Source organism: Vigna angularis, chromosome 8 (genome assembly GCF_016808095.1).
Source record: "Vigna angularis cultivar LongXiaoDou No.4 chromosome 8, ASM1680809v1, whole genome shotgun sequence".
In the NCBI taxonomy this organism is placed as follows: domain Eukaryota; kingdom Viridiplantae; phylum Streptophyta; class Magnoliopsida; order Fabales; family Fabaceae; genus Vigna; species Vigna angularis.
The window spans coordinates 10,688,133-10,704,306 of NC_068977.1; the positions used below are offsets into that span (position 1 = coordinate 10,688,133).

The 16,174-nt window shown below is 40.7% G+C and overlaps 1 protein-coding gene across 1 annotated transcript; it reads right to left on the reverse strand.

Annotated features, from left to right (window-relative positions):
• Nucleotides 1–1,503: 1,503 nt before the first annotated feature.
• LOC128193709 (uncharacterized) lies at nucleotides 1,504–3,041 on the reverse strand. The gene is made up of 2 exons (XM_052867790.1): nucleotides 1,700–3,041; nucleotides 1,504–1,547 (listed from the first exon to the last, which is right to left on the reverse strand). Exons 1-2 carry the CDS (start codon nucleotides 3,039–3,041, stop codon nucleotides 1,504–1,506), a joined length of 1,386 nt encoding a protein of 461 aa, XP_052723750.1.
• Between the last annotated feature and the right edge of the window lie 13,133 nt (nucleotides 3,042–16,174).

Genomic DNA, 16,174 nt, shown 5'->3' on the forward strand with positions numbered 1-16,174 from the left:
GTCCGTCCCCGTATTGAATTCTTTGCTTGATCCGAACCGAGCGTTCTTAAAATCTTCACCAGGTCCTCGTCCTCGCGTTGCTTCATCCTGATACGATCATATACATTGCTGGATATTCTAAGGTTACAGAACTTGATGCTGTTCGGTTCTAATTCGAACTGTAACCTTAGATCTCTGAAACTCTCCACTAAACTTAACTCTTTCACCATCATAACCGAGACATGCACTGACTTCCTGCTTAGAGCGTCCGCCACTACATTGGCCTTCCCGGGATGATAGAGCAACTCAAATTCGTAGTCCTTCAAGAATTCTAACCAACGTCTTTGCCTCATATTCAGCTCCTTCTGATCAAACAAATATTTGAGGCTCTTGTGATCACTGTAGACTTGGAATGTAGATCCGTATAAGTAGTGCCTCCAAATCTTCAGTGCAAAAACGACCGCAGCCAATTCCAGGTCGTGCGTTGGATAGTTGCGTTCGTGAATCTTCAACTGACGAGACGCGTACGCTACCGCTCGTCTCTCTTGCATGAGCACACAACCCAACCCTTGATGAGAAGCGTCGCAGTACACTTCAAAGGGCTTGGACGTGTCCGGAATGACTAGTACAGGAGCACTCGTCAACTTCACTTTCAACTCTTGGAAACGTTCCTCGCACAAGTCAGTCCAAGCGAACGGCTGGTCTTTCCTTGTAAGCTGCGTCAGCGGTGTTACTATCTTAGAAAACCCTTCAATGAAACGCCTATAGTAGCCCGCAAGACCAACGAAGCTTCTCACCTCCGTAACTGAACGCGGACGTTCCCAATCTCTAACCGCTCGTACCTTTGCTGGATCTACCGAGATCCCTCCAGCGGACACAATATGACCCAGAAATTGCACCTCCTTCATCCAGAATTCACACTTGGACAGTTTGGCATACAACTCCTTTTCCCTCAACACGCTCAGCACTGCCCTCAAGTGTTCTTCATGTTCGGCTTGTGTCTTAGAGTAGATGAGAATATCATCTATAAAAACGACCACGAACTTATCCAGATACGGTCGGAAAATGCGGTTCATATAATCCATGAACACTGCAGGAGCGTTTGTTACTCCAAAAGGCATCACTACATACTCGTAGTGTCCATAACGCGACCTGAAAGCAGTCTTCTGGATGTCGTCCTCCTTCACCCTGATTTGGTGATATCCCGAACGCAAATCAATCTTAGAGAACACCGTTGCCCCATGCAGTTGATCCAACAAGTCATCAATCCTTGGCAACGGGTATTTGTTCTTGATGGTCAGCTTGTTCAATTGCCTGTAGTCTATACATAACCGAGAGTTGCCATCCTTCTTCTTTACTAAGAGCACAGGCGCTCCCCATGGTGACACGCTCGGTCTTATGAATTGCTTCTCCATTAGTTCCTCAATCTGCTTTTTGAGTTCAACCAACTCTGCAGGCGCCATACGGTACGGTTGAACAGATATAGGGGCTGCTGTGGTCACCAGATCAATGGTGAATTCAACCTCACGCACAGGAGGTAGTCCAAGGATCTCTTCTGGAAAGACATCCTGGAATTCGTCCACAACCGTTCGTCCTTCAGTGCACTTATTGGACGAACACTCAAAATTCTCATCCGCACTCTCTCGGTCTTCATGTGTCATGATCAAGAAGCAAGACGCGCCCTCCATAATATCTTCTTTCAATTGACCGAGCGTCACACCTACGCATTCTTCATCTTCGTCCGGAAATACTAACTCCTTATTACCACAATCTATGAGAATGTGGTTGGCAGCCAACCAATCCATCCCTAGAATGATTTCCAAGTCCTTCAAAGGTAAACAAATTAAGTTCACCTTATAGCTATGCCCCTCAACCACAATAGGACATCTAATGCACACGGTAGATGTCCTAAGCTCTCCAGCCGCTGGTGTTGATACCACCAAGTCGAACTGCATATCTCTCTCCACAATCCCCAGCTTTTCAACACATGCCTTCGAGATGAAGGAGTGTGTCGCCCCAGAATCAAATAACACACAGCAAGGTATTCCATGAACTAGGCAAGTACCAGTGACAAGCGTACCTGAGCTCGCTGCCTCCGCTCCAGTGATTGCATATACCCGTCCAGTAGCTTGGGCTCGATCACCTCTCGCCTGATTCCTTCCAGCATTGGGTGGCCTCATCACCGCATGCCCACTCATATTGCACTCATGATCCGAATGTCCGTTTCTACCACAACTATTACAGTGCTTGACTCCCACCAACTGAGGGCATGAAGACCTATAATGTGGCCCTCCACACCGGAAACAAACGACACCTCCCTGCCCAGACTGTCCGACAGGAACTACTGCTTGAGATCCGCTCGTCTGAGAAGACTGATTTGGACGAGCGTAAGGAGGTCTCCTCTGTACAGCTCCTCCCCTGGACACGATTGGTCCTCTACTCACTTGTTGCGACCTCTTCTGACGTTCCGCTTCTGCCATGTTCCTCTCCAAGACCTTGGCTCTCTCAACCATAGCAGGGAACGTTCGGATACACAAACTGGATATCAATACTTTCAAGTCGCTTCGCAATCCGTTTTCAAACTTTCTACACTGCCACACTTCACTCGTGGCCATGGTATTGAATCTGACGAGGTGCTTGAACTTATTGGTGTATTCGGAAACAGACATACCCCCTTGAACTAGTTGTAGAAATTCCACCTCCTTCGCAAACCGAACGCTGTCCGGAAAATATTCTTCATAAAACTTAGCCCTAAACACTCCCCAAGTGACCGGCTGTTGTGCGTCTGCGAGAATGGCTCTCGCGCTCGTCCACCAATGACTTGCTTCTCCCGTCAACAGATACTCCGCGTACGCTAATCTATTCTCGTCTGGGCATATCTTGGCATTGAAAATTTTCTCTATATCCCTTAACCATTGATCTGCTTCATCTGGGAGACCCTTCCCACTGAACTTAGCCGGATGGTGTTGGAGGAAACTCTCCAAGCTCCATTCAGCATTTGGTTGAGCAGCGTTTGAAGAGGATGCTCCAGACGCACCTCTAGTTGCTGCAAGTATCTCCATCAACTGCCTCTGCGTCCTTTAAGAGAACAAAACTGCTCTGATACCACTAATGTAACATCCCAAAATACAGTAATTACTATAATTCAGAATTAATTACAATTAACAGTAACATAAACAGTCTTTGCATTAACACAGGTTAAAAAGAAGCCGAACGGCGTCAGTACAGAAGAACGTACGCTCAAAATATAATTCAGTGATAAACAGGACGAACGGTTTTACAAAACATTTAACCGCACGTCCAACTATTCTACCATTTACATCACTACTCTAACGAGCGCTCTAAGGCTCGGCCTTGACTTCTACCTCAACCAGATTTGCATCTTCCAAATTTTCTTCTTCCAGCATTTCTTCAAGAGATGCTCCACCATCTGCTCACATCCACACGGATGATCATTGCAAGACAAGACGAACGTACATGGACAGTGGACAACACAATGGAAACGCAAGGGTAAGCTTATAATATTTAAATTCATACTTCAACATTTCTATTCAAACAAACACACGTTCAGCACATATACATATAACATCAATCAACACATGAATATACCAATACTAGACCGACCGTCCGGACTGTATGAATCTGTGTAGTTACAAGCGTCCTTGCACCCGAGTGATGTAGTAACTGGGATACACCAAACAGCTGCCACTCGAGGTAAGTCCGTTCTTACGTCGCCCATGTTAACTTATGGACTAAGGACCTCCTGCCGTTCCCACACATGACATACTTCCTCTACATGAAGATAGTATTCACGGAACATCAGGATGGACAGCGAGTCTTAACTCATCCACAGTCATACTTTACCAAATTTAATATTCAATATAAAAATCAGAGTCGTTCCTCCTTGGAACGCTCGTTCAAATACCAACATCATAACTTCGCTTCTTATATTGTTCGCACTGTAATTTATCATAATTCATAATCAATTTCATCTTTAACTTTAAGAGTACAAGAGAACGAACGTTCAGTCCTTTGAAGAAATAGGACGAACGTTCAAATATAGTACTGGACGGACAGACGTGACTCTCTGTTTGACCAGTTAAATGCACTGACTCAATTTGAAGTGTATTGGTACTTAGAAGATTTCAAAATGATTACCTTGGACCAGATTCAATATAAGAAGAATACTCAATAAGACTTAGAAATTTTATTTGTAAAATTTGGTATATACTGAACTGATGTCAGTATTTGAACGAACGTAAGAGAATGAATATTGAAATATTTGGACGAACGCTATTTACGTTCGTTAAGGAATTAATAATAAGGACGAACGTTCGACATGAGGCCGAACGATATTTAGTACGAACGTTCGACATGAGGCCGAACGCTATTAAAAACGAACGCTCGACATAAGGCCGAACGCTATCAAAGACAAACGCTCGACATAAGGCCGAACACTATCAAAGACGAACGCTCAACATAAGGCCGAACGCTATCAAAGACGAACGCTCGACATAAGGCCGAACGCTATCAAAGACGAACGCTCGACATAAGGCCGAACGCTATCAAAGACGAACGCTCGACATAAGGCCGAACGCTATCAAAGACGAACGCTCGACATTAGGCCGAACGTTCAAACATTCAAATGGGGACGCTCGTTCACGAGCATAATTCTTTCCAAATGAAGGAATCCCATTCTATGTTATTTTAAGGGGAAACCGAACGGTTTAAGACCGTACAGTGACGAGCGTCATTTATCAAAGGGGATGAATAAAATTTCAGATTTCTCAACCTTAGAAAATTCTTCCAGATTTCAAATTTATAAACTTTATAACTTTCATTCCAGATTTAATTCACCTTAAATATCATCATCATATAGATCTCATCATTTTAATCATTCCAACTATACAATAACCATACTCCATTCATACGTAATCAAATCAACATGCATTTCAATCAAAGTCCACAACGTATTCAATACATACAAGCAGTGCTCGTTCATGACAGATCAATCAAAACCAGAATTCATACCAGATATCAGTAAACGTCCCTAACAGCTCAAACTTCATACTTTTCATACATGCAATCCAGATTACACAACATGCAAGTATAAATTAAACATATAAGCTTCCCTTACCTGGATAGCAGTGTACGCCCTAAAATATGACTTCCACACGTTCAACTACAGCTCTTCTATGCGCAACAGCCACTTAAGTTCCTTCTACTAAATCTAACCCTTTATCTAAACACCAAAATCAGAGATTGCTCAGAAACAGTCCATGCATGAACTGAAGACATGGTTTATAATGAAACCCTAATGGACGAACTACTAGAGGAAGAAACTTACCAGCTTAGAATCAAATTCTGTTCGGTCCAGACTAACGTTCGTGTCTCCAGAAACGTTCCTATGGTTCTGAAATTGAAATCGGAGAAGAAAATGAGGAGTTGCAGTAGAGGGAAGGTGACTGGTTTCAGAGAGAAGTTGGAGAAGATGAAAGGTTTGGTTACAGAGAAAGAAGGTGAGTGATGCAGGTGAGTGGAAGAGTTTTCGAAAATCTGATTTTGTTTAACTCACATTCGTTTGAACGAACGTCTCCCAAACGGACACCTGCATACCAAACTCTGAAACGGAAGCTTCCAACGTGACAAGTGGCGTGTGTGCATGCAGAGTTTGGTGCGTTTTTAATGCACTGGTGTGTGACGCGGCGCATTCATGGAAGCAGCCAGGTGATTCAGCAGCGTAATAAATGCTGATTTGACCCTTAATTACGTTTTTAATTTACCGAGATCTCACACATATGAATTTTAAGTGTCTTTAAACTTGAACAAAAATTATTAATTGAACATTAATGCTGTCATTACATTTTAAATATTATTAGTTTGAATTCATTGAAATCTAAAATTAATAAAGGAATTTGTAGCTTTTAATAAATTTTAGAAAACCTTAAAAAGTGTTATCAGCATTCCTCTTAATTCTTTATTCAATCCAAATGTACAAATCCTATAATTGTAAAAGGAGAAGTTTTACTTAAAACTTTGGTTAAATTATAACTTCGAATTTCTTTTTAGTTATTGATTGTAATTTTAATCTCCTATTTTCTCAGAATTCTAGTCCAAATATTTTACAAAATTAAAAAATTATCAAAATGATAGTTTTTAAGGTATGTAAGACAAAAATCGTAATGATAATAATAACCAAAGTCTATATAAAAAAAATAGAAGAGACAGAAATCTTATTGAGTAAATATTTATCATTCTTCAATGTTTTTGACCTAATTATTTTTCCACAAATACTTATTATTTTAAGTGTACATAGAATAATGATAGAAGGGTGTTAACAAAACTTAATAATAAATAGTAATGATGTGAAAAGGTGAAGTGGTGGTACTGTAGAAGGTCTAAGTGGGAGGCAAAAGAGGTCCGTGACAGGCATGGAGTTCTCTTATCTAGGAAGCAATTTCAATGAATTCAGCACAATCATTTTTGGGTACTCATCATGCACTTTATTTTCGTACTTTTCTACATTCTAAGTATTTCTCCCTACGCATAGAAATGAGACTGGGTGGGATACTGTGTTGGATATCCGTATATTTTTCAATTTTAAAACTTGTGGATATTCATAAATATTTTAAAAAAGATAATTTATATACTTTTAGAATAAAGTCTAAAATAAAATTAAAAAAAAAGTATAAATATATAAATTTAATTAAATATAAATTAATTTTTTATTTTAATTTTTAATAAGTAATAGATATTTGTGGGTATGAGTAGTATAATATTCATGTCCAATTTGTTTATAAACAGATATTAAATTGTTTTTTATTCACGAGTATCCGTTTAAAGTATCTATTTACTAGTGAATTTTATCCGTAGATAATTACGTATATAAGTATTTTCTTAATACCTTAACTTTGACCCTAATTGAATTATATTTTTATCTAAAACTTTAATACATTTTAGTCATTTAACTTTAAAAATGAGTGGATGTAGTATTTTTAACCTAATCATATTAAATATTTTTACGTATCAAAGTGTTTTTAGCATACATTAAAGTGAAAACATGTCAAACGGTGTAAACAACTCAAATACTAGCATAAAATGCGTTTGATACATTAAAAAAACATAATGTAATTCGGATAAAAGCACAATATCAATTCCTTTTTAAAGTTTGGGATTTCATTTTTAAAGTTTAGGGACCAAAATGTATCAAAGTTTCGAACAATGACGAATTTCAATTTCACTTCAAAGTTGAGGGACTAAAACATTAACAAGGTATATTCTATTACATTTTTATTAGTTATAAGAGATTGACTAGTCTTGATTATTTTCCTTTTATAAAGGGATTGTTGAGGATCATAGGTTTACCACCATTTTCTTCAAGAAAAACATTTTTTTGTGCCCTGATCCATATCTTCCAAACACTTTTTAATGATCTCACCCTCTTTATCAATCCACCCTTCAAGTTGATTTGTCACAACTTTTTCTAGGGGGTCAATCATTGGAACTTTTCCTTTAATTTTCCAACATACCTTATATAGTATAAATTATGAATCAATCCTTTTGTCATTAGGATGCTTCACGACTTCAAACACATTAAAATTGACTTCATCATCCTAGACACATGTTTTTAACTTGCCATTGTCAACATATATGTTGATCTTGACTGTCTTCATGAAAGGTCTTCCTAGAATGAGAGGTACTTTAACATTTTTCTCAATATCCATAACTACAAAGTACACTGGGAAGAATAATTTATCTACCTTCACTAATGATAATGACATATTTTACCATGAATTCAGTAATGAATTAAGAGAAAATGTCAACCCTTCCTTAACTTGCCTTGTAAATCCTAGTTTTCTTTTAGTTTGTTAAGTGGTTGCACCTTAAGCTTTAATGAGATATTTTGATCACTAATCCATGCTTTCATGTGCTTAAAGTAGTTGGAAGAAGTCTATGCATCAAATGAAGACATTGGAAAGCAAGGAAAGCAAGAAAAACAACAAAAATGAAGAACCAAAATTCTGTTGAAGCTAGCCCGGGCGCCCCTGGTCTATGGGGGCTTGAGCGCCAGTGCATCAGGACTGTCGTGCGCCTGAGCCCCCCTCTTTCTGGGGGCTTGAGCGCCAACTTTGCTGACATGGCAGATTTGCCTTGTTTAACTCAGAGGCGCGAAGAGCTTGACATCTTTTGACACCCAGACGCGTTTTCTCTCATTTGGAGCACTTGGAGGTGAGCTAGGAGCTGTGGAAACAGTGCATCTTCTTCCTTGGGTCTTCTTTCTTCTTCCATTTCCACCATTGTTGTAAGCTCATGGAGAGCTAGTTTCATTGTTGTTGGGGGATTGATGTAGCCACTAAAATCTTATGTAAACTACTTTGTTTTGAATGAATATATGCATCTTCCATTGATTGTGAGTGTTTAATTCCTTTTCTTAATGCTTGTTGTGAAGTAGCTACTCATGACACGATTTTAGGGTTTGCTTGATATTGGGAAATGTTAGGTAAATCTGGACTTGGATTAAACACCTAAAGGAAATAGTATCTAGGGATAGAACTAGACTTTTGGTTGTCTTAAATCTCAAATCTTAATGCGGAAATAATTGTTAGGTCTTCCAAGGGATGGGAGCCTAATAAAGAAGTGTAGGCTCTCTCTACCAAGGGATTGGATTTGAGTAATTTAGTATATTGACATTGGCATATTAATGAAGAGGAAGTGATTTTCTTTACATAAGAGTGAAGTAGGTGAAATCATACCCCCGACAATACCATTCCATATCATTTCAAATCTTATCATTTCCAAGTGTTTGAGTATCAAAGATCACTTTTATCATTTACTTTGCATGTTTACTTTAATTGCACAAAAAAACCTAAATTATGAAGCATTCTTTAGTCTAAGTTAGTTGGAAATTATACGATTGTTTGGTGACACGAGTCTCTTGGGAAACGATATCCGGTCTTGCCGGTTTTATTACTTGAAACAATTTGGTACACTTGCTAAAGTCTCAATGTCAGACCCTGGAAAATAACGTACAAGTACGCGTGGCAGCCGGAGAGCGAAACACCTCAGCAACACACGTGGCGACCGCAGAGCGAGACACTTCACCAACGGACGCCAGGTGTCACGCTGCATGGAGTCTAGAGTGACGAGCGTAGTGCAGTCCGCGTGTCACTCGGAGAATGTGACATTTCATTAACGAACGCCAGGTGTCATGCCAAGGGGAGTCGGGAATCGATAGTGGAAAGCACGTGTCCGTCGAAGAGAGGACGTTCGTTCGGCGTTGGAAGCAAAACTGAAATTTCTCAGAAAAACGCTTCACTCTCTGCACGCAACCCCTTTTTCCGATTTCTGAAGAGAACCTTTATCTCCTCCTTCTCTCTGCGTTTTCTTAACCTTCTCTCTAAGAAAACACCTGTTTCATCTACTCCGATCACCGTTCAGGCACCGTGGAAGCATTTCCGGCGCCTCAAGCTTCATCTTGATCTGATTGAATTTCCAGTTTGAACTGGTAAGTATTCTCCCCTTAGTCATTCGCTCTTTTGTTACATGCAAACCACGTTTTGGTTTCATTCGAGGGTGTAGTCTAAGTTATCTTGGTTTCTTACTATTTGGTTTAGTTTGGAAGAGTGGTTGAGCGTTGAGAGTAGAAGAAATCTTAAGTCCGTGAAGTGAGATTTATTCTGAAGGACGTACGTTCACACTAGAGGTAAGGGAAGCTTATCTGATTTAATTCGTATGTTGTGTTTTGTATGAACGTTCGTTAATTGACTGCATGAGTATAATGCATGATGTTTGATGAGATTGAATTGTATGAACGTTCACTGATTTATGATTGGGAATGAAATACATGAATTTACATGATATGGATTGTATGAAAGGTGAGAGTTGATGTTGATATGAACGCATCAAACTATGAGATTGCATGATGAGAAATGAACTGGAATGAAAATTGATTGTGTCACAACCGGAATCGCGACGGGACGACGATCCAATAAAAGAATAAATATATTGAAAAGAGATTTTGGAGTCGCCACCATAGTTTATTCTGGAAAACTACGGAAAAACCATAAAATGATAAGGCATGGTCAAATTGAACCAGATTCTTGGTTCGGGAGTCGGTTACGTGTAGGGAAGGTATTAGCACCCTACAAAGCCTGCCCTAAGGCAGTACCTTTAACTAAATGCGCGAATGTGGATGTGGTTTTCAAAGTGTTTAACTTTCCCTTAAAATAAAACTTGAAAGAAACAAACAATATTTTTTTTAGTTTTTTGGGCCCGACAAGGATTGTCCTTGCTCCTACGTATTCTCATTCAAAATGAGAAATCAGGGTTACGTAGTTCTTTTAGAAACTGTTTGAGAAACTTGTTTGAAAATTTGTTTGGAAAATTGTTTGAGAAATTGTTTGGAAAACGATTTGGATTTTTGGGAGAGTGAGCCCTACAAGGACTGGCCTTGCTCCTACGTATCTCCACTTTAGATGGAGAATCAAGGATCACGTAGTTCTGCAAGGCGATATTGTTGGGTGTTCGAAAAGTAGATGTTTTTAGTTTTTGAGGATTTATATTTTTTGGTATTTTTGTTGTAATATTTATATTTTTTGCGTAATGAGTACTAGGCTGATGCGTACGATCGCACGAGCACTCACACGGCTTTCTCTTTTTATTGTTTTGCGTAATGAGTACTAGGCTGATGCGTACGATCGCACGAGCACTCACACGGCTTTCTCTTTTTATTGTTTTGCGTAATGAGTACTAGGCTGATGCGTACGATCGCACGAGCACTCACACGACTTTCTCTTTTTATTGTTTTGCGTAATGAGTACTAGGCTGATGCGTACGATCGCATGAGCACTCACACGACTTTTTATTTATTTATATTTGGGCAATAAGTACTAGGCTGATGCGTACGATCGCACGAGTACTCATACCGATTTATTACATTAAATGTTTTTTAACGTTTTATATATATTTTTTATTATTTACAATTTTTATAATTTTTATATAAAATACCACAAATAAGCTTACTAAATAAAACAAAGGGGTGAGGATTACTGTACAAGGGGTTACAAAGAGAAAACTTTGTTTTTTATCATCTTTTTTTTTTGACAGGGGGTGCGTGAGTGAAATATGGGGTGTGCAGGTGAAAAATGAGGGTGCCAAGGGGACTCGGCCCGAAATGTTTATTCAGAAAGAAGCGTTAGGGGTCCCCCCAAGTTCAACTCAGTATCAGCATTCCATTTTATCCTCTGAACGAGAGACTCCTGAGACACCTACCTCGTCCGAAGCTTCGCCGGCGATGTCAAGCGCTACCAGGACCGCTGCCGGCGATGCCGTTCACGCCCGTCGGAGCAGTTCTGGCCGCCGCCTCCTCCAAGCAGACCGCCGCAAGTTGCTTCTGGTTTCTCTCCTTCTCTTCTGTCCTCGCGTGATGGAGGTGTTCGGTGCAAGCTTGAGAGGTACGATGATCCGAGAATGGAAGTGCTCTCATGAGGTGAAGGAAAGCCTGGGATGCGGATGGCGCGGATGGAAGGATTGCATGCGCTTTGGTGGTTGTTCTGGTCGTGGCGGAGACGTTGAAGATAATAAAAAAAAAAGCTTGTCCGATAGAGGAACCAAACGGAGGTTTTGATAGGGTAATGAGGACAGCTGGCGCTAGTGAGATTGAGAGAGCAGCAGTGGTGATGGCTGGGAAGTAATGGTTGACAAGTAGATTGGAGTCACGGTAGTTAAGGAGTTTGGTGATAATGATGAACGGGTTTCACGGTGGTAGCGGGGTTGAGAAGGTGATGGCATGCGGAGGGAAGTGAGCTGCGGTGGTGACTGTTACATTGATTGTGGAGGCGCTGTTGTCGCATGGCACAGTGAAGAAAGTGGTTTCGGGGGTTGCTTACGGTGACTGTCACTGTGGTGTAGGGTTAGATGGGAATATGATGAAGATGGGTGAAGATAGGTAGTGGACGTGAGAAGAAAGGGAGAGCCCGTGAGGCTCGGTGGTTACGACACAGATTAACACTTTTAGAGCTCTAATGCGCAGTGGTGCCTAGGAAAAGATGATGAATGTTTTCGGGAAGAATGTAGAATGGAGAAAGGGGAAGACCCCTACCACCATACATGACCAAACAAAGCGACCTCAAGCATAAAAATGAAATAATGCAGCAAGCTTACATGACTATGCCTACAGGATTGAGTACGGCGTACTTACCTCTGGGAGCTCTGCCGTCCTCCTTCTCTACTATTCAATGCTAGGACGTAACTTGTCTGCTGCCATTGCTCCAGCCGTGATAATGATTCAGCTCTCCACTGTGCCACTTTCTGAAACGTGGCCTGCTGAACTTACTACTATAACCATTTCCTACCCTCCTTGCAGTTGTGTTAGTTGAGGTTGAACCGAAAATCCTCAAACTGAACCTCCTTTACGTTCTGCCGAAGTACTGCGTAGTGCTGCATCCTTCTCTGCTTCTTCCATCTCATTCCCGTGACACTCCAAGCTGTTGGACCATTTGCTGGACCAGCCGGCTGGCGGCGAACGTATGCTTTATAGGTGGCTTGCAGACTAAACTCAACTTGCGTCTTCTACCTTGTAAGAATGACCATGTTCTTCCCTGAATATTGGCAGCTGGTAGTATACGTTCCAGGGGCAGCTGGATGCAGTCCTGGTGCCTCTCCAAACAACTCTTGAAGCTTGGTTTATCTTTGTTAAGCCCTGGGTCCTCTTCGTGGCTGGCTTTCCTCTTTCGATAAGGTGCTCCTCCCTCTGAATGCGGAGTATTGTAGTGGTCTCTCAGTCGTTGGAAGTGCCGGTGTAACGTGCTGCTGGCAACACCTCTTCCAGGCACTCCTCTAGCCGTTGGATGTTCCCTGCTGGGATGTTGTAAAGCGTTTTTAATGTTGGATGAAGGCTTACTGGATGAAGATGAGTGCGATGGAGCTGGAGTTGCTATGTTTGTTCGAGGGGAATATCAGTGATGAAGCTGGAGCTTCTGTCTGGTTTTTTTTCGGTGAGGATCCCCCTATAGTGAGTGATGGCCGTGTCTGGTTTCGCTGTGGTTGGTAACGAGTGAGGAGTTTTTTTTGGTTCAGAGATAGATGATGGGTTCGAGGCAATGGACGTTGGAGATGAAAAATGAAGAAGATGAAGGTGATGGAGACGGTTTTGTTAGGGGATTCCTTTTTTTTTTTAGTGATGGTCCTCCAGTGGTGAGGTTCAGCTGGTGGCTCAGGTAGTGGATGAATGCTGTAGTGGCGTCGCAGGCTTTACAGATGCTATCATGAATCTGTACAGGTGTCAGATGGGGGCTCGTGGGAGACCAACTCAGGTGGACCTCCAGCGGATTTATTCTCCTCTTTTTAAATTCCAAAGACCCATACTGTAAGTGGTTTCTCCTACTGGCCGCGTGTCTGCTTCACCATGTGCCCAACAATTGTTCTGCCGCCTTGGTGTTGAGTGGAAGCCAGGGTGTTGAAGGTAAGTGGGAGCAAGATGAATGGGAGGCAGACTCAGGTGCCAGCAAAAATGATTCTCTGGTTCCCCTTTTTTTAATTTAAAACGCTGCCAGAAACCCCTACTGTGAGTGGCTCTTCAGACGGCTAATGGCGGACAGTGGCAGCAACTGAAGGTGGGAATCTTTGCTGTGACGCTCAGACAAATTTAAAACGCAGCCATCAACTTTTTGGACGCTCGGTCAATACAAACGAACGTTCGTCCAAATTACACGACCGAACGCTTCTACCAAATGTTCACACGGAAGCCTCTGATCTGTGACGAACGCTCAATCGGACGTTAATAAGACTAAACGGCCGACCGTTCAAAATGTCAAATCTCATCAAGAGCGAACGTCACTAATACGTTAGTGACCGAACGTCTGGATAAAATCTCGAGACGGTCGAGTGGAACGATCAGGACGAGCGTCAATAGAGGACGAACGGTCGAGCCATGCAGAGGACGAACGCGCTCAGTTGGGGACGAACGGTTGATCAAAGAGGACAAACGCTCGCAAGCTTGAATACCGGGACGAACGCTTTAAGATGAGGACGAACGTTCGCAATAGGCAGAGGACGAACGATCCTCGAGAACGAACGCGAACGCTCGTCCTAAAGCTGAGGCGATGATGAACGAACGGTATAGGGCGAACGTTCAGCAATTGGAGCGCTAGATGTCGCTTGGGACGGACGGTTGCACAGTTGAAGAAACCGAACGGTCAGTCAGGGAAGAGGACGAACGGCTTGAAACGAATGTTCGCATAAAGGCGAGGACGAGCGTTTCGAAATTGGAAGGATCAGGACGAGCGCTTGGGCTGAGAAAAGACGAACGCCGATTGCTCACGGTTGAACTGTTTGGACGAGCGGCCACAGCAACAGGACGAACGGTCACAACAGTGGGGAAGGACGAACGCGAGATCAAAGAGGACGAACGTCTGATACCCTTTTTTTTTTATATTATTTATTTTTTGCTATTTTATTTTTTTAATTTTTGTTATTATATACCTTTTTTTATTTTTGATATTTATTTCTTTTGTTGGTGAAAATAAATATTATTTAATCAACCCGGACGAAATTGAGTGTTGACAGCTGCCCCTCTTTACTTAGATTTTACTAGATCATATGATAAACAAAGTTTTCATATTATCAGAGTAAAAGTTAAGTAAAGATAGAAATATTAATTTCGTCTGGATTTCAAAATACACAAGAAACAAACAGAGAATAAAACAAACAAACAAAGCTGAGGATTGAAGTGTGACAACCTCGGAGGGTGTACCAACGCTACAGATGAAATGAACGAGGAACAAAATTTGTTTTGCCCTTCTCTTCTTCTTCTTTTTTTTTTTTTTAATTAAAAATTTTTATTTTTTATTTTTTATTTATTTTTTATTTATTTTTTATTTATTTTTTATTTATTTTTTTATTTTTTTTTTTTTTGAGTGCATAAATAAAATGAACAAGATTAAATGAATGGGAAACCTGACTTTGATTGGTTTGACCATTGCCATGCAGAGGGTCATTTGAGAAAATTAAAAATATGTACTGACCATTGCCATGCAGAGGGTCATTTGAAAAAAATAAAAATGGGCTCGACCATTGTCTTACAGAGGGCCGAGATACCAATGGCAAAAAGCAAAAATGGGCTCGACCATTGTCTTACAGAGGGCCGAGATACCAATGACAGAAAGCAAAATTGGGCTCGACCATTGTCTTACAGAGGGCCGAGATACCAATGACAGAAAGCAAAATTGGGCTCGACCATTGTCTTACAGAGGGCCGAGATACCAATGACAGAAAGCAAAATTGGGCTCGACCATTGTCTTACAGAGGGCCGAGATACCAATGGAAAAAAAGCAAAATTGGGCTCGACCATTGTCTTACAGAGGGCCGAGATACCAATGGCAAAAAGTAAAATTGGTTGATTGTTTTGAAAATTGAAATTTTTGAATTTGTTGAAATTTTGAGAACCTTTTTTGATTTTGATTTTGATTGATTTTTTTTTTTTGAAAATTTTGCATAAGGTTGAAATTAAAAACAAGGTGCTGCATTTTTGTACAAGGATTTGAAATCTTGATATGCAAGAGAAACTTGGTTGATGTAAATTTTGAAATTTGGAGAAGAAAAGTTTGATGCATGTTGATTTTTTATGTCTTTTTGAAGAAGAAAAATTTGATGAAATTTTGAAATTAGAGAGGAAAACTTTGATGCATTTTTTTTTTGTCTTTTTTGAAGGAAGAAAAATTTGATGAATATACATGGAGGCAAATTCAAAGTTGATGAAAATATGTACATGATGTATTGGAAGATTATGAAACTATGACATTTTTTTTTTGAGTCAATTTGCTTTCTTTGAAATCATCAAATTTATGACGATCTAGACTTCCAATTTCCTTCAATGGATGACCAATCCTAAAGTCAACTGTGCAAAATGAAACTTGTGTGCTACGCATTTCTTGACGAGATACTAGTGTGTACATGCCTGATATCAGGGGTTGGAAAAAATATGTGGAGGATGATTGGAAGGATTTGGAGAGTACCGGGATGGCTACTTGGGCCTCTTACTCCTTAAAACGGCTACAAAGGCCAATGTGAGGTAGTAGATACCCAGAAGCTGCTCCAGTTTGGAGCATGGTAAAAGTATTTCCATGGATAAATGTATCTGTGAATTGTGAGGGAATAAGTCACGAACCCGGGGAGTGAGAATATCATGTGGGATTTG

Excerpts from the sequence above, each read along its gene's own strand:
- LOC128193709 (XM_052867790.1), bottom strand. The coding sequence starts at position 3,041 with ATGGAGATACTTGCAGCAACTAGAGGTGCGTCTGGAGCATCCTCTTCA. Across the intron at positions 1,548-1,699 it reads CGAAGATGAAGAATGCGTAG|GATGTCTTTCCAGAAGAGAT; the intron begins GTGTGACGCTCG and ends GACGAATTCCAG.